The following is a 17,897-nucleotide window of genomic DNA, read 5'->3' on the forward strand; positions in this document are numbered from 1 at the left end:
GGTCTGCGACCAGTAGCGGCCGCAATCGTGGAAGCGATGGCAGATCTGTATCCAAGAAGAGTCTTAGAAGAAAGACTCTTCTTTTGATACACTTCCACCAGGAAGTTGGCCAAGTCCTGTGTTGAGGGATAAAGCGGCTTTATCCCCTTGGACAAGGCGAAGGTGGCCCAAGCTCTCCAGCGTAAGTCGTAGAGCTGATTAGTTGATCGCCTCTTAGCGTTCAAGGAAAACTCTACTGAACTCTTGTGCAATCCTAGTGCAAGCAGTTTGGAGCGCACAAGAGCCATGCGGTCAAGCACAGACTCTCTGGACGTGGATGAGGGAGGCATGATCGAGGCTGGAGCAGACCTCCCCCGTCCAGATCCAGAGGTAGAGGGTCTACGTGGGTGAGACCGCGAAGATCTGGAAACCACGGAGCTGTTGGCCAGTAAGGCGCGACCAAAATCAGTCTTGGTCGTTCCTGCAGATATTTTGCCAGCACCCTCGGAATCAGAGATGTCGGGGGATAGGCGTAAGCATCGAGGAGCCTCCACAAGAGAGTGAATGCGTCCAAGTGGAACGCATTCATGTCTCGAAAGGGGCTGACGTACCTGGGAAGCCGAGCGCTGAATCGAGTTGCGAACAGATCGATCAGAGGACGGTCCCACCTTGCCCACAGACGCTGTAGAACGTTGTGAGCGATGGTCCATTCTGTGGAGAGAACCTGATCGCCCCGACTGAGAATGTCGGCCAGGGCGTTCAGTTTCCCCGGAACGAACTGGACTGACATCCGGACCTGATTGGTCTGGCACCAGAGCAGAATCTCCTCCGCCAACAGGGAGAGGGACCGAGAATTGGTGCCCCCCTGGTGGCGAAGGTAAGCTAAGCATGTGGTGTTGTTGTCCCCGTTGAAAATCAGAGGGGCCAAGGACAGGCCGAATGGGAGGGCCCGAAACTCGAACACTGTGCCCTCCCAAACGAACCGGAGCAGATGTCGGTACCCCGGGGCCACCAGGATGTGGAAGTAAGCATCCTGGAGGTCCCAGACATGGCCCAATCGTTTGGCCGGATGGCCAACCGGACCGACGAAGGGGTTTCCATCTTGAACTTGCACCTGTGAAGGTACAAGTTCAAGGTGGAGAGGTCCAACACCGGCCTGAACCGGCCGTCCTTTTTGGGGACGGTGAACAGGCGGGAGCAGAACCCCGGAGAAGGCTGAGAAAGGGGGTAGACCGCCTTCTTCTCGACCAACGAGTTCACCTCGTCCTGAAGAGCCTGCCATCTGGCAGGGTCTCGAGGAGGGGGGAACGTCAAGGGTAGAGCGGACAATGGAGGTTGTGACGACAGCGGTAGAGAAAACCCCGACCACACCACCCTCAAGAAAAACTGGTTGGAGACCAGTCTGCCCCACATGCCGCGGGCCCGAAAAAGGGAACCGACGGACGAAAGAGGGGCAACTTGAGGGGGCGTCAACGTAGGGCCGGGACTCACTGAAAATTCTGCTGGCGGGCAGGCGCAGGCTTGCGACCACCCCCCCTGGTGGTGCTGCTTCCCCTTACCTGTCTGAGCACCCTTCGTCTTGCTTGGGAACGCGACAGGCGCCTAAGAGGAGGAAGAAGGAGGCAGTGAAACTGGCTTCTTCTTCTTCTTCTTCTGAGGCTGGGAGCTGGAGGTGACTGTAGCACTTCTCTTACTCCCCGCCGCCGTCGCCGAAGCAGCGAGGCCAACCATCAGAGAATCAGTGTTCCTCTGGCGTGTGGACTCCACCACAGAACGAACAGTGTCCGGATGAAAGAGGGAAGAAGGCTGAGGAAACGTGTTCCTCAGACTCTTCCTCATATCCGGAGGCACTATAGAAGTAGGCAGAAAATGATCACGGAACAGGGCCAATAAAGTGGACCCGTGTTCCAATGGCCAATTCTGCCGCAGACGTCACGCACGATCGCACGGCATGCAAAGCCCGATCCACTCGAACCGTGTCAAGGACCCGAGTGGAATCGGACTCTGCCCGATCGGGAGGGTCCAACAGTGTGGACAGCGTGCTCATCCATGTCAAGGCCTGTGATTGGGCCTCGACTGTGGAAGAAACGGTGGCCTCAAGATTGTGGAACGAAGCAGAGCTCAGTTCCACCTTCTTGACCGAAGGCACCTCCCCAACGAACACATCACCGTCAGCCCCACCCTAAACACTCGAAGTCTGGAAAGGGAGAGTTCGAGAGTCAAAGGGAAAAGGGAGGGACGAAACAGATTGGACACGAGGAAACAGTGGAGGTGCGCCTCCCGAAGGAAAGCATGGCACTGAACCCGCGTCCTCCCGAGGAACATAGGTCGCGTTTGCACGTGAATCTGTACTCCTCAGGCGATGTGCTGCCGCTTCCACCGTGGCACTAAGACTAGGGTGGAACGCGAATTGCCGGCGGCCGGATCGTTCATAAAACGAGCCGCCGGCAGACGCGGCGTGAGCCTCCCGCGCCCGGGCCGAAGCGGACTCAAAGGACGAGAGGGCGTCTCAGGGAAGGACGTCCTGAAACTGTTCAAACGTCCTTCTAGCTGTGCGAGGGCGAGCCTCCTGCCTCTCGTCCTCAGACCCCGGGTCCACGTCCTGTGTGTCAACACTAGACGACAGACGCTTAAGAGAGGCATCCGTGACGTCAAGACGCCGCGTGATGTCTGTCATGTACTGTTGGAAAGTACGAAGCATAGCTTCGGAAGTTCCATCAGAAACCGGCAAGGGTAGAGGATCAGTGTTAACCTCAGGGCGACCCTGATCCTCCTCCCTATCGTCCTCCGACTCACTCTCCTCTTCACTTCCCGACAACTCCTCAAAAGCAGGAGTGTAGGGAGCTTGAGGGGGAAGAGCCGAAAGCGATGAAGCAGGCTGTGAAGAAACGCCCACAGAAGCAAGAGGCCGCGAAGACCCCTGCCCCAAAGACGAAACGTCTCCAGCAGCCGAAGGGGGAGAAAAACAACAACCCTGCGACTGTTGGGTCAGCCCAGCCAACGAACCCCCGCCATTTATAGACTGAACAGGAACCCATCGGGTCTGATCAGAAAAGAAATGGTCCGGTCCGGTCGGGGGTGCCGATCCGGTCCGGTAGGGTGGTCCGGTGTTCCGGTCCGGTGGTCCGGTCCGGTCCCGTACCATCCGGAGGTCCCGTTCGGCACCGAACCATCGTACCCACAGAAGTGTTCGGGTGGTTAGGTCCGGACGTGGACATACCGTACCATCCGGACCCGTAGGTCCGGTGGTCCGGTATGGTCCGGTTCGGTGCCAGACCATCCAGACCAACAGAGGTGGTCGGGTGGTCCGGCACCGGACCATCCGGACCCGTAGGTCCGGTACCATCCGGAGGTCCCGTTCGGCACCGAACCATCCGTACCCACAGAAGTGTTCGGGTGGTTCGGTCCGGACGTGGACATACCGTACCATCCGGACCCGTAGGTCCGGTTCGGTGCCAGACCATCCGGACCAACAGAGGTGGTCGGGTGGTCCGATCCGGTGGTCGGGTGTTTCGGTCCGGTCCGGTCCGGTCCCGTACCATCCGGAGGTCCCGTTCGGCACCGAACCATCCGTACCCACAGAAGTGTTCGGGTGGTTCGGTCCGGACGTGGACATACCGTACCATCCGGACCCGTAAGTCCGGTGGTCCGGTATGGTCCGGTTCGGTGCCAGACCATCCGGACCAACAGAGGTGGTCGGGTGGTCCGGTCCGGACCACCGGTCCAGTACCGGACCATCCGGACCCGTAGGTCCGGTCCGGTCCCGTACCATCCGGAGGTCCCGTTCGGCACCGAACCACCCGTACCCACAGAAGTGTTCGGGTGGCTCGGTCCGGACGTGGACATACCGTACCATCCGGACCCGTAGGTCCGGTGGTCCGGTTCGGTGCCAGACCATCCGGACCAACAGAGGTGGTCGGGTGGTCCGGACCGATCCGGTAGGGTGGTCCGGTGTTCCGGTCCGGTGGTCCGGTCCGGTCCCGCACCATCCGGAGGTCCCGTACGGCACCGAACCATCCGTACCCACAGAAGTGTTCGGGTGGTTCGGTCCGGACGTGGACATACCGTACCATCCGGACCCGTAGGTCCGGTGGTCCGGTATGGTCCGGTTCGGTGACAGACCATCCGGACCAACAGAGGTGGTCGGGTGGTCCGGTTCGGACCGGACCACTGGTCCGGTACCGGACCATCCGAACCCGTAGGTTCGGTCCGGTCCCGTACCATCCGGAGGTCCCGTTCGGCACCGAACCATCCGTACCCACAGAAGTGTTCGGGTGGCTCGGTCCGGACGTGGACATACCGTACCATCCGGACCCGTAGGTCCGGTGGTCCGGCATGGTCCGGTTCGGTGCCAGACCACCCGGACCAACAGAGGTGGTCGAGTGGTCCGGTCCCGACCGGACCACTGGTCCGGTACCGTACCATCCGGACCCGTAGGTCCGGGGGTCCGGCAAGGGCCAGAGGTACTGTCCCGCACCGGACCCTAAGGTCCGGTACGGTCCCGTACCATGGGTCCCGTCCGGACCAAACCCGGAGGTCAAGTCCAGTCGGGACCCGTGGGTCCGGTTCGATCCCGACCCGTAAGCCTGGAACGTTCCGGACCCTTGGTCCGGACCATCCGTCACCCGAACACCAGACGCTAAGGAATGGCGTGGGGTCAAGACGGTCCGGTCGGAGGTGTCGGTCTGAGCAACAGAAACAATGTTCCCGTCGCCCTGACCATTCGACAGAAGTACCACGTTCTGTCGAACACCTCCACGTCCAGTAACTAGTCGGCCGGAGCGTTTCATAGAGGGACAGCCACCAGTCACACGGACGTCAGAGGGAACCGTAGTAGCAGTGGTCGTAGGCACGAAGCCTGAAAACCCCTGCCCCCACAGGACCGCCCTGAACGGGGTCAATTCGCATCCCAACCCCAGCGGGGAGGGAATTCAGAGACCCCGTCATCTCCTCCGATCTCCCCCCCCCATGAGGCCGAAACTACTGTCGAAACAGCAGCAGACGACCCAGCGAGGGAGTTCAGAGGAGGACCCGTGTCCCTCCTGGCTTCCACAGCGGTGGAAACCGAGGAGGGCACAGGAGAGGCACCGGAAAAGGAAGATTTTAATGCCAACTGCACCCGGTGTTCCCAGGCGGTCACCCATCCAAGTACTAACCGGGCCCGACGTTGCTTAACTTCGGTGATCGGACGAGAACCGGTGTTTTCAACGTGGTATGGCCGTTGGCTGTCAAAACCTGAGTCTCTCCAGTAGCCCCTAGATCGGATTCACCAACCCCCAAAGAGGGTTGGGAATCGACCTGCCCCCGGATTCGAGCCAGGGAGGAGAAGGAAACCTTCCCCCCAGGCTTGAAACCGGGAGGAGCTGAAGCCTGAGACTGAGGGCCGGACAACGGCGTCGAAGGGGGGGAAGCCTGTTCCACTGAAGGAGAAGGAGAAAGAAGCTTTTTCTTTCCCCTCGACCTTCCCCGAACCTTCGACGGCGCAGCCCCGCCCGAAGTCCCAGGCTCAAGCCCAGCCTGTTTGAGCAAGCTCGCATTGAGCTTGCTCAAACAGGCTTTCTCCGCCCTCCCTCGCCGCAAACGCAAAGCGTTTGGGGAGGGAGAGTCGGAGCGCCGAAAGGTCCCCTTCTCCGTGCGCAAAACATGACGCTGGGCGCCCGGAGAAGGGTTGCCCCCGGCAGACTCTGGTTCCGTAGAACCAGAGCCCAAAACAGGACGAGACATCCTACCTCGCCCTGTACGTACCCTTAAAGACCGAGAATTAACAAAATTCAAAGAAAATTTAGGTCAATACTCAAGTGAATGCGGCGAAACGAGAAGCAGACGACCGGTCACCACGAAGTAGGACGGGAGGCACGCCGAGTCCGCCACACAACAACGGAGGCACAAGTTGAAGGAAACACAACGTAGCCTCAAGCCAGAAGTGGAATAACACACAATAATCCAACAGGTGATAGTCCACACAGAAAAGAAGCCTCTTAGTCCAAAATAATCCGGGAGCGTAGCAGAAACACAGCCGTCTGACACGCGCGAAAAAAGAAAGAGGACGCGCCACCTACATCCTGTAAGGGGGAAGCACTCGGACAGTGCTTGGGATCCACGGTGGCGCATGGTTATGGGAGATAATTGTACCCACTCAGCGTTTTGTCCAATTTTTTCGGCCTATAATAGATAATGTGCAAGAATAGTACTGTCGAGGTAAGTGTTATATTGACACTGCTCTCATAGCTTGCAGACATCTAAACAGCTTGAACTGACCTAACCCCTTGCTAAATTTCTATGGACATTCATTACTAGTTCATCTTTTTTTCTTTTCTTTTTTACCAGCATTGTAAAGAAAAAGTGAAAGAAGCTAGGATAACACTCATAGTAGCTGTTTGGCGTTCACAACATTCACTAACAGCTCAGCGGGCGGTTTTTTTTACAAGCATTTTAACTAAAAAGTGAAAGGAGCTACAATCACACTCATTGTAGTCATTTGGCATTCCCAACTTTCATTACCAGTTCAGCATATTTGTTTACAAGCGTTGTAAGAAAAAAAGTGAAACAAGCTAGGATTTCACTCATTGTAGTTATTTTGGTAATTTAACAGAAATTCTGCAAATGCTTCACTGAAAACTTACTGAAGCGTGGAGCCACGGTCGGAGGCCGGTAGCTGGGGGTAGGCATGCCTTCCGTGGGAGGGACATTGGTGGTCACATCCCCTAGCGTGGGGGTGAGGGTGGTGTGGAGGTTGGGGTTGGGCACGCGGGTGGGGGCCATGGTGGGGGAGAAGGGGTTGGGGGTGGGTTTGCTGAAGTCACACTCCAGTCGTCTGCAGCAGAAGTCCATGGGGTCTGGAATCATCTGGCACTGGCTTGGCACCAGCGGGTAGGTTGGACACCTGGGGGACGACATAAAGTGAAGGGTGTATTTCTGCCACTGCTGCAGAATGAAAAAAATAAAAGTCTTGCTTCTGCAAATGTGTTTCTGATAATGATACAAACCTATCATATAAATAAAAAGAAAACACACCAGTAACCAGGTTAGGTACGTTTATATAGATCTATAATCAATATTTCGGCACGTTACTGCCTTCTTCGGGATGGTAAACCTATCATAGTCAGTTCACACACTGGCAAGGGTAGAAGTGACCACAAGACAAAGGATCATCTGACACTGGCTAGGCAATGTGAAGAAAAGCCTTCTATCTGAAGGAAAGAGGCATGACAAGTAATCTTCTAGCATTGTCAAGGCAATGAGAAGAAAAGCCTCTCATCTCCAGAAGAGAGACAATTTACCTCTGTCTACTCGTAAGAACAATTCCCGCACAGTTTCAGGAGAGACAACAACCACACTATTACTAAACACACACGGACACTTAGAAAGTCAGACAGATAGACAAACACACACATACACACGTACACTTTCATGGGTGGGACTGAAAAATGTCATGAATCCTGAACCCAACCCAAAAAACAAAACAAAAAAAGAGAAAAAAAAAGGCCATAATCGAATCCAGATTTCCAGCATATACCGGAAGAATCCCACCTATGCACATTCACACACACACACACACACACACACACACACACACACACACACACACACACACACACACACACACACACACACACACACACACACACACACACCCACACAGCTATCCAGCCAGTTCCAGACCTACAGGTACCTGTACCAGAAACAGACCGTCATAACGAACTACAAATCTGTACCTCTCCTGACACTTGTAGTAGCCAATGGTCTCGTTGACACAGACACAGTTGTAGTCACAGCCATCCTGCCACTGCTGTCCCTCTTTGTACTCACGTCCGTTGTACACACAGGCGTCTGAAAAGAAGAGAGTAAACAATAATACAGTGGTACCTGCAATGTAGAGACACTGTTCGGTGCGTTATAGAAATGCAAAAATACCCAGCATGCTTCAACCGAAAGCGTCAAATGGCTGCCTGAATGGCGGGGTAAAAACGGTCATTAATGTAAAATCCCACTCGTGTAAAAACATGAGTGAACGAGGGAGTTTCAGCCCATGAACAAAGAAGAAGAAGAAGAAGTATGGACACTCTCGGCTGCTTGGTCCCAAGGGTGTCCTTTCATCGCAGGTAACACCGCACTCCTCTGAGGATGTTAACTTTGCAGGCAGGCTTATAAAGACACAGAACAAATCCGTCCCCAGTGCCAAGCAAGAGTATGTTAATGGGCCCAGACAAGACTTTTTGTGTATCTATGGTCTGTCCTCTTTCAGACATGCATTCACATCATGCTTAATGTTTGCTATGTAAATGCTTCAATCATAATTCCTCAGTCAACACTCACTGAACACAAAAATCTAAGAGGTAAGAAATATTAAGAAATAGATGGAGAAATAATCCGTCAGAGACAGCTGGGTCGTAATATCAAGGGAACCGTAAAATAGAGGGGGCATTAATCGAAGTACCACTGTATCACACACTCACTTCTGTATCCAGGAGTCGGGTAGCCCGGTCGAGGAGATGGGGTGGGAGCAATGCCGGTGACGACACCTGGAGGGTTGGTGAAGACGGTGGGGGTAGGGGTGGCACCAGGGGTGGCAGTTGGGTAGCCATGGGGCCCAGCGGTGGGCACACACTGGGGTACCTGGCAGCAGGTGGGATCATCTGGGCTGGCCACTAGCTGGCACTGTGGGGGGATGTTGTTGTAGGTTGGACACCTGCAGCACAAAGCACAGTTTTCATCAATTTCAAAGGATCCATTAAGTGTTGATATGCGCTGTGAGCTGCTTTGTTAGTATTTGGCATTAACACAATTACAAGCTTCTGAACAGATAACAATATGTGAGAGAGAGAGAGAGAGAGAGAGAGAGAGAGAGAGAGAGAGAGAGAGAGAGAGAGAGAGAGAGAGAGAGAGAGAGAGAGAGAGAGAGAGAGAGAGATACAGCTGTGTTACTGAAGAACCCCAAACATGAGACCAACTAGTGAGAAAAACAGTAATGTACCCGCAGAGCTAGAATAATTACAGAAATGTGTCCACAATGAGAGGACGAACTCACATATGAATTAATGAGCGCCTATTTCACCTTAAAGACAGCTGATGACTGTTAATGACAATATTGTATCAGCTTTCAAAGTTGTTCAGCTTATTTTCCATCACAGTTGACAAAGTAAGAGCAATTACCTGTCAGAACACCTGTAGTAGTTGGTGGCTCCATCGTCACAGACACACCGCTTGTCACAGCCATCATACCACTGCTGGCCCTCTGCGTAGTACTGGCCCTTGTACACACATATCTCTGCAACAAACACAATATGCCAACAATCACAACTGCCAATAATGCCAACAATCACAACTGCAAATAATGTTATAACTGCCGTTATTGATAAAAGGAAGGCACAACATCCCATAGACCTAGTAGGAGTTCCAGTGGCTTCTGTATACACACACGTGTGCGCACACACACATCCACACACACACAAACACACACACAAAGACAAACATCCCCCTTCCCAACCCCATCTCACCCATAAGAATACTACACTCTTACTTTTAGGTAACAGTTGTGTAGCCAGAAAGTGTAGTGTGGTGGCCCTATTATAACCACACACACATAAGAACACACACACACCCACACCCACACACACACAAAAACCACACCCCAGGCCTGAAAGTGGCGAGTATTTTACTTGCCATGACGAGTAGAAACATGTAACTGGCAAGTAAAAAAGTTCATCTACTCACCAAATTCGAGTTAAGTTGCTGAAACAAATTGTTGGTTCGGCTAGTAAAGTTTGCTCTCTGGCTAGTAAATGTTCAGAATCACTAGCCAGAGGCTAGTACAACATTTTTTTGACTTTCAGGGCTGCCCCCCTCCCCTACTCCATGCTACCAACACTCCACGTCCTCTCCCACCCCCACCTCACTCATAACAACACACAACACCTACTTTTGGGTGCCACAGTCGTGTAGCCAGACGGCGTAGGACCTCCTGTGACTCCAGTGGAGGGAGACCCACCAGTCTGTCCGCCCACAGGTGTGGCGTTGGGACCCAGGGTGGGGATGCCGGTGGGGATGAGGGTGGAGGTGGCCTGACACAGGGGAGTCTTGCAGCAGGTGTCTGTAGGGTCCAGAACCAGCTGGCAGTTGGGAGGAATGTTCAGGTAGCGGTTACACCTGCACAGGTAAGGAGACAATTTGTGAACAGCGTACCTTTTCTTGGTGCGGCTACATGACTTTTACCTGAATGTTCAGATAGTGGCAACACCTGCATGGGTAAGGAGGCAATTAATTTGTGAACAGTGTTTCCTTGTCGGGGATATACCTGACTTTTACCTGAGCTGTCATTCCTGAGCTTATCTCCCTGTTGGTGGATAACCTCCTTGAAAATATACCCTGTAATCACAGCATTGGTATTTGGGAGGAATGTTCATGGCAGTGGCGCCTGCTCAGTTTAGAATGGGAATGTAACTTTCTAACAGCATTTTCTTGTTGGGACTACTGTTTCTTTCTGTGGATGCCTATTAACCTGCTGTCTTACACAAGGATTTCAGTTATATGTTGCATCTCTTTAGCTTCATGCAAATACAATCCTATAACTGTGATTCCCTGGACATGCAAGGAGATTCGTGAACATTTGAAAGCACTCAACTTGTTGATGTACATTAGTTTTAGTTGTAAGATCAACCAAATAACTGTGCTTTTTCCAATATTCTTTTTAAACTATTTCCTTCCCCATTTAACTTTTATCACCAGTTAATCCTTTGCATTCAAGAGGAATGTTCTCATTTTCTAAAAACCCTCTTTGTTATGCAGATACAAAATGTTTGCAATACCTACCTCTCTTTGCACTCATAGACTCCAGCGGTGCCGTTCATACACACACACTTTCTGGTGCAGCCATCATCCCAGCTGTCTCCCTGTTGGTAAGTCACTCCATTGAAGATGCATCCTGCAAAATAACGCAGTTGTGTCAAGCTTCAAGTACATTTTAGTGCACATGTTTGCCTTTGAAACTCGCTTCAATAAAAGCCACTACCTTTATGAGTAAGATTTGCAGAACTGTGTGCAAAAATACTGTCAAGTTGTGACAGCAAAGTCAGGCTCTATGAGGTACCTGCCATGTGAGGCCCTTCTGAAGAGAGGATACCTCCAAATAAGATACACCTTTGGTACAGCAGTCCCTGCAATGTACGGCCCCCGGCGTGAGCGGACACCTGACATGTACGGACACATTTGCTCGGCACGGAGTGTTTTCCTTCTATATTTGCCCCCCCCTTAAACGGACACCTGCAAAACGTGGACACGGACACTCATTTTCGGTCCCAACAGCAGGTCATACCTCCAATGTACGGACAGACCATCGTCAAATTTTCACCACAACAAAATCGATAACAGAGCAGTCCGGCTCTTGGTACAAAGATCACAGCCGCAATGGCGTGACGACAGTCACGGGTAACTTGAGTGCACCTGTACCCATCAGGAGGGGGGGTAGTTTTGGTCAGGAGTGGAGTACATGCGAAGATGCCAACATGAAACTGCACCAAGGGTGTTGGACGTAAACAACAGAAACCACAGTCGATGAAGGTCCTGAGCGAAAGAGAGTGAAAAAGAGAGTGAAAAACCGGCCACAGTTCTCAGCATCGTGTGTCTGTGTGTAACCTCTTTCATTGACAAGATACTCTTGTTTCCCCTCAGCCTTGACCAGTGAGTCGGTTGCCTAATCTGTGAACCCTTCAGTTGTCTTGCTTTGTCAAAAGTGACAACACAGTCAACTGGTTTTGCTCTGAGTGAACAGTTGGAGCTGACCTCTCTGGCCACAGCCCCAAACAGTACATGGCTGGAGGGAGTGAGAGAGAGAGGGAGGGGGGGTGGAGGGGTAGCTGGCTATACTCTGTGTCCGGTGTCATTGCATGTCAGCAGGAAGAGCATTGGAGAGAAATAGAGAGGTGTACTCTTCCACACAATTTCCAAGCATCAGTTGTCACGGCTTGGGGTAGGCACTAGTGAGGGAGAGTGGGAGCTGTGTTATGTACAGTGTATTTCCGACTGAAGAGTGAAAAGTCACTGCCATGCCACATGATCGGCATGCAGTCAATAAAGCCAGACAAGATGAAAATAAATTACATGATTATGACATGCAGCTCTATCTGCTGCTATTTATTCAAACTGGTTTTCAAGCTTATTCTTGCAAAGCATCTGCACACGCTCCTCTGTGCTGTGTTTGTGTGGCTGCTTTCGTATGTCAGTGCATGGTGAGTGTGTTCACTGCCTTGAGGATTTATTTTATCTCTTCTTTTCAACACTTTTCATACAAATCATTTTTACAGAACGTTTAAAGAAGTATTAGGAGTTTATTGTTTAGTAGCCACAAGAAGTGATTAGCATAGACTCAATCCTGTTGTTTGTGTGTCTCCGTGTGAGTGTATGGGGGAGGGGGTGGTGTGGACACCCCTCCCGTGACCGGACACCTGCAATGTACGGACAGTTTTGCTATGGCCCAAGGGTGTCCGTTCATGAGAGGGACTGCTGTAGTCCCTTTTCTGTACATTTTGGCCAAAGTATACCTGTCATGACAGGCCGCATACAATGTTGGGGCATTTTTGGCTGGTCCTAAGGGTATCCTTTCATTGCAGGCACCACTGTGTCTAAGTCTGAACGTTTCCTGCTGTGAGAAAATCCCAATTTCCATTTCTTTTTTTTCTTCATGAGGTACAACTGCCATTCTTGTTGCCCCCTCCCCCTTCCCAGACAGCTTATCAATATAAGTCACATCAAAAACAACATTTCAATCTTGCTTTAACGAAAGTCTCCAACATATCTCCCTACCACCTGCACTTACTCGTATAAGTGTTCACATCACATATCACTTTCTGAATAATGGTGAGGGAACAGAACCTCTCTGATTTTATTTCACCCCATCCTATCACTTTTTTACCCTCACATAATAACACGGAGATCAGGCTAGAACCAGGACAAACAGACAATTTAACGGGAATGCTTGCAATCTATGCAAAGCTTTACCCTCGCAACAAAACTTCATAAGTCACTTCACTGAAACCTGGCTACAATTGGAACCCCTATCTAAGACCCCCTCAATAAAAGACTTCCCCCTTTGTAAGACTTTTTCCTCCGAAAGCGGCGTATGGCTGCCTTAATGGCGGGGTAAAAACGGTCATACACGTAAAATTCCACTCGTGCAAAAAAACACGAGTGTACGTGGGAGTTTCAGCCCACAAACGCAGAAGCAGAAGAAGTAAGACTTTGATTTTTCAGATTTTCTGTTCAAAACCTATGTAAATTTACCTCCGTTTTGTAAGACTCCCTCCTATTTCAGACCTGATTTTCACACAGTTTTGAAGGTTGTAACAGAGGGATTCCACTGTAGACCAGCCGGTCATTTCACTGTTAAATTCATCCAAGTTCAAGGTAAAGCCTCAGAGTTAAACTCACCCATGCTCTCATTGTTACCGGGGGTGCGGTTGGGGTTGTTGATGGTGCCGATCTGGGTACCCGGCACCCCAGTGGGAATCAAATAGGGAATTTTATGTGGGTCGATGTTGGGTCCCTGAGTGGGCCCCAGGGTGGGTGGGTAGAGGGTGAATCCGTCCGGTCCGGTGACGGGTGCCGCTGTGGTTCCAGGCGTGGGCTGGTTGGGGGTGATAGTGGCGGGGGCGACGGGAGTGCAGGAGGGAACACGGCAGCATGAGTCGTCAGGGTCCGTTACCAGCACGCACTCCTTGGGAACCTTGTAGGTGTTGCATCTGGTGAAAGATGTAGCAGAGTAAAGAGTAGAACCAAGAGGAATAAGATTAACACTCAGGGTACAATTGGACTGCAGATTATGTGCACTGAAAACTGTGATACTCTTTTAAAAAATGTCATCATGTTCTCTCAGGGAGGAGTGTGTCCATTAATTGATTGAGTTGCTGAACAGAAAGTAATTCAATTCAAGTAGTTGTTTATATTTGGTTATAATCTGGTTCAGCAGCTCCCGTAACATGTATTACCTAGCAGGGCAAAGCCGGTTGATAAATTGAACATTTTAAAAGTAAATTTTCATTTGATTAATATACTTACCCGAATCACATAAAGCATTGACGTAGTCTGAGATGCTAAGGTCTGAAAAGGCTACCCGTCTTAAACAATTTTAAAGGGAAGCAACCCCACCACAAAAAAGGTTTAGGTAGCCATGGTAATGAGCACAACCCAGGGGAGTTACCTCCCATTGGTGTGTACTACGTCACTACCGCTCCTCAACACGTGATTCGGAGTAAAAATATGTAATTTAATCAATTTTCTGCCTGTCTGATCCAGAACTCTGGTCATAACACATTGTCCCGAAAACAAAAACTGAATGCATCCACTATGCACACCTTTTCTACAGTGGAAGCCCACATTTAAAAGTCCGCGTTTTCTCAAAATAATTTCTGTATCGTGACCTTTATCCTCTCTTAGGACCTTAAGAGGACCTTTTAAGACCTTATTTTCTCAGATTTTGTGCAGTCTTACTTCATTTTTTAAACAAGAAGGGCAAAGCCCATACGACTCACATGCTTGACCGTGACCTTTACATGACCTTGACCTTCAGCTAAACCTAGCAATGACATCATGCACTAAGAACTGCTTTACACATTTTTCCTACCAAAATACATGTGACCTTGACCCAAGGTCAAGGTCATCCAAGGTCATGCAACACAAAGCTGTTAATTCAAGACATAGGAAGTACAATGGTGCTTATTGGCTCTTTCTACCATAAGATATGGTCACTTTTAGTGGTTCACTACCTTATTTTGGTCACATTTCATAAGGGTCAAAGTGACCTTGACCTTGATCATATGTGACCAAATGTGTCTCATGATGAAACTATAACATGTGCCCCACATAATTATTAAGTTTGAAACAGTTATCTTCCATAGTTCAGGGTCAAGGTCACTTCAAAATATGTATACAATCCAACTTTGAAGAGCTCCTGTGACCTTGACCTTGAAGCAAGGTAAACCAAACTGGTATCAAAAGATGGGGCTTACTTTGCCCTATATATCATATATAGGTGAGGTATTGAATCTCAAAAACTTCAGAGAAAATGTGAAAAATGTGAAAAATAGCTGTTTTTTGGACAACATTTATGGCCCCTGCGACCTTGACCTTGAAGCAAGGTCAAGATGCTATGTATGTTTTTTGGGGCCTTGTCATCATACACCATCTTGCCAAATTTGGTACTGATAGACTGAATAGTGTCCAAGAAATATCCAACGTTAAAGTTTTCCGGACGGCCGGACGGACGACTCGGGTGAGTACACTGACCTCTGGTCACAGCGATAGATGTTGGACGTCCCATCCTCACATACACATTTCAGATCACATCCATCTTCCCACCTGTCACCAGTGTCGTAGGGTACACCGTTGTACAGACATTTATCTGTAAATAAAGAGATACTGGTTGGTAAATTGTTCATCTCTCCTTGCAGATTTACGACCGGTACGGCTGGTACAAGGACACAACTGTCTGGCATTTACACACACACACACACACACACACACACACACACACACACACACACACACACACACACACACACACACACACACACACTCACACACACACACAAACACAGAGATACACACAGACACGCACTCTCTCTTTCTTTTCAACCATATCCCATAACCACTGCCAACCCTAAACCTCACCCCACCATGTTTTTTTACCACAAAATCAACCCATCCCAAATCTCCTACACCCTCTTCCCTCACCCCCATCGCTTCTCCACTCTATCCCAAATCTCCTCTCTCCCTCCCCCCCACATTCCCACACATTCCCAAATCCCACCTTCCCCTCCCCTCTCCCTAACACTCCCTGACAAAAACTCACTCTTTGGGGGAGCAAGAGTCTGAACTTTGGGTGGGGCGATTGTTGACCCATCAGGACCCACAAAGGGTACCCGGGTGGTCTGAGGTAGAGGGGAGACGGTGGACTGGGGGACAGGGGTGGGCTTCTTGCTGTCACAGTACGGCACCTTGCAGCACGGGTTGTTGGGGTCAGGCACCAGCGTGCACTCGTCAGGTATGGATGACCACAACAGACACCTGCACGTCCACAACATTGATCCATGACACAACAAAAGAAAGTTCACCGACAAATAGACCTCGTCGTGGAATTTTTGGCGTAACTCGGTTTAAACAGCTTTTCAGGAGGACAAAACTGATTATATTTATTATGAAATAGTGTTTATATGTATTCCTGGTATGGATAAAAGAATAAGAGAATGTTAAATCATGTATTGTCAATCGTATTTAAGAGAATATTTCTCATGGAGAATGATTTTCTTAGTCTAAAGCACATCAAAATCGCCAAGAATCGAGTTACTCAAAAATTCCAACGAGGAAATATAGTTTTGTAGCCAATAATAAAGCACACACATTTTGAAAGTACAGTGCAGCTCACTAACCAAACAAAAACGATACAAAAGACATCACATTTTTTGGCCTTACATTTGAAATTGACTTGGGGGGAAAGTTTGGAGAACTGCAAATCCTAATCCTTGGTCGATGTACTTCAACGGGTCAGTGGTTTTCTCAGGCCTCTGACTTAGGTCACTCGGGCGTACTTTTTTAACCGGACGCAATGCTTTGACCCCTGCCTGGCCTAACGTCTGATAGTTTTGACATGTAGGATCATCAATTTTCCCACTAAATGGACAAAAGGTATTTGGACCTATACATAGTTTCAATCCAGGTCCAACTAGCTTTTTATTCTCTGAGTCTGGGAACAACACTGACAGGTTTAAATGATGAAAAATTCCTAAAGCAGGTATTTTTGTATCTTCTAGTGAAATAAATCAAAACCCAGGCTGACTTTTCTGTGCACTGGTAGCGTCCAGAAACAGCATCCACACACTCGCAATTGTAGCTGCAGCCATCTGCCCACTTCTGACCCTGAGTGTACTCCTGGCCGTTGTAAATACACACTTCTGAAAACACAACCACAAAAACACAACCACAAAAACACAATCAGAATAAACAGCTGTTTCAAAAGTGAGCTATGATTTACAAAACTCGCCCTATCGTGTAAACAAATTCAACACTCAATTCAGCAACTGACTTGGGGGTACACGCTGGGCAGTCGGCAAAATACCCAACTTATTTCAGATTGCTCAAAACCCTGCCATCATTTCTGAAGAGCTGCTGACATGTTTCTGCTGTTTTTTATATGGTGAGAAAAAGGTGATGCCAAGGACTGCCTTAAACTTTCAAAAATGTACACAATTTTATGGGCATTTTGGCAAATTTGCCAAAGGAAATAAATGCTACAGACACAACAATAATAAGAATTACTCATAATAAATCTGTTTGTGCAAACAAGGCGTGATTATAAATATAATTGGATTAACATCAAAAGAGTTGCTGATAAACAGCTAACAGGATTGCCAGCCATGCAGCTGTCATATTTTCAAGCCTTGTCTCATCAAATCCTTTCCCCCTATGTTGCAAGCAGTACGTCACCCCAAAACGCTGCGATTTAGCTTTCCTTGCGAGAACCCAGCCAGGTATGCAGCTGCCATGTTTTCAAGCCTTGTCTCATCAAATTCTTTTCCCCTTTGTTGCAAGCAGTCACCCCAAAACGCTGCTATTTAGCTTCCCTTGCGAAAGAACCTAGCATTCTCGTAGCTATGAAACAAGGGTCAACACCGTACCTCTCGGCTGAGGAGTGGGTTTGGGAGGCTCGAGTGTAGATCCATCAGGCCCCGGGGTGGGGGTGAAGTTAGGCAGGGGGGTGGGGGTAACACTGCCACCGGTCAGTACGCCTGGGCGGAGCGGCGGGATCAGATAGCCCTCCGTCTGGTTGGGCTTGGGGACGAATTCACAGAGCGGTCGCTTGCAGCAAAGAGGGTCGCGCGGGTCAGGTCCCAAAGAACACCCTGCAGGGATATCTGGGAACGCAGGGCACC

The 17,897-nt window shown here is 49.9% G+C and overlaps 1 protein-coding gene and 1 non-coding gene across 2 annotated transcripts in view; both read right to left on the reverse strand.

Moving 5' to 3' along the window:
• Positions 1-17,897, reverse strand: part of LOC138978297 (uncharacterized) — an 86,483-nt gene that overhangs the window by 16,557 nt on the left and 52,029 nt on the right. The window contains exons 34-44 of the mRNA XM_070351018.1: positions 17,643-17,896; positions 16,805-16,919; positions 15,821-16,035; positions 15,256-15,370; positions 13,402-13,712; positions 10,789-10,900; positions 9,899-10,125; positions 9,133-9,247; positions 8,436-8,668; positions 7,695-7,809; positions 6,603-6,862 (exon numbers count right to left, since the gene is read on the reverse strand). Of these exons, the coding sequence (XP_070207119.1) occupies positions 6,603-6,862; positions 7,695-7,809; positions 8,436-8,668; positions 9,133-9,247; positions 9,899-10,125; positions 10,789-10,900; positions 13,402-13,712; positions 15,256-15,370; positions 15,821-16,035; positions 16,805-16,919; positions 17,643-17,896 (2,072 nt within the window). The remainder of the gene's footprint in view (positions 1-6,602; positions 6,863-7,694; positions 7,810-8,435; positions 8,669-9,132; positions 9,248-9,898; positions 10,126-10,788; positions 10,901-13,401; positions 13,713-15,255; positions 15,371-15,820; positions 16,036-16,804; positions 16,920-17,642; position 17,897) is intronic.
• Positions 5,087-5,205, reverse strand: LOC138951235 (5S ribosomal RNA). Its single transcript, XR_011451066.1, has one exon. It is a non-coding gene; the product is annotated as a 5S ribosomal RNA (ribosomal RNA).

This window comes from Littorina saxatilis, linkage group LG1, assembly GCF_037325665.1.
Source record: "Littorina saxatilis isolate snail1 linkage group LG1, US_GU_Lsax_2.0, whole genome shotgun sequence".
Lineage (NCBI taxonomy): Eukaryota > Metazoa > Mollusca > Gastropoda > Littorinimorpha > Littorinidae > Littorina > Littorina saxatilis.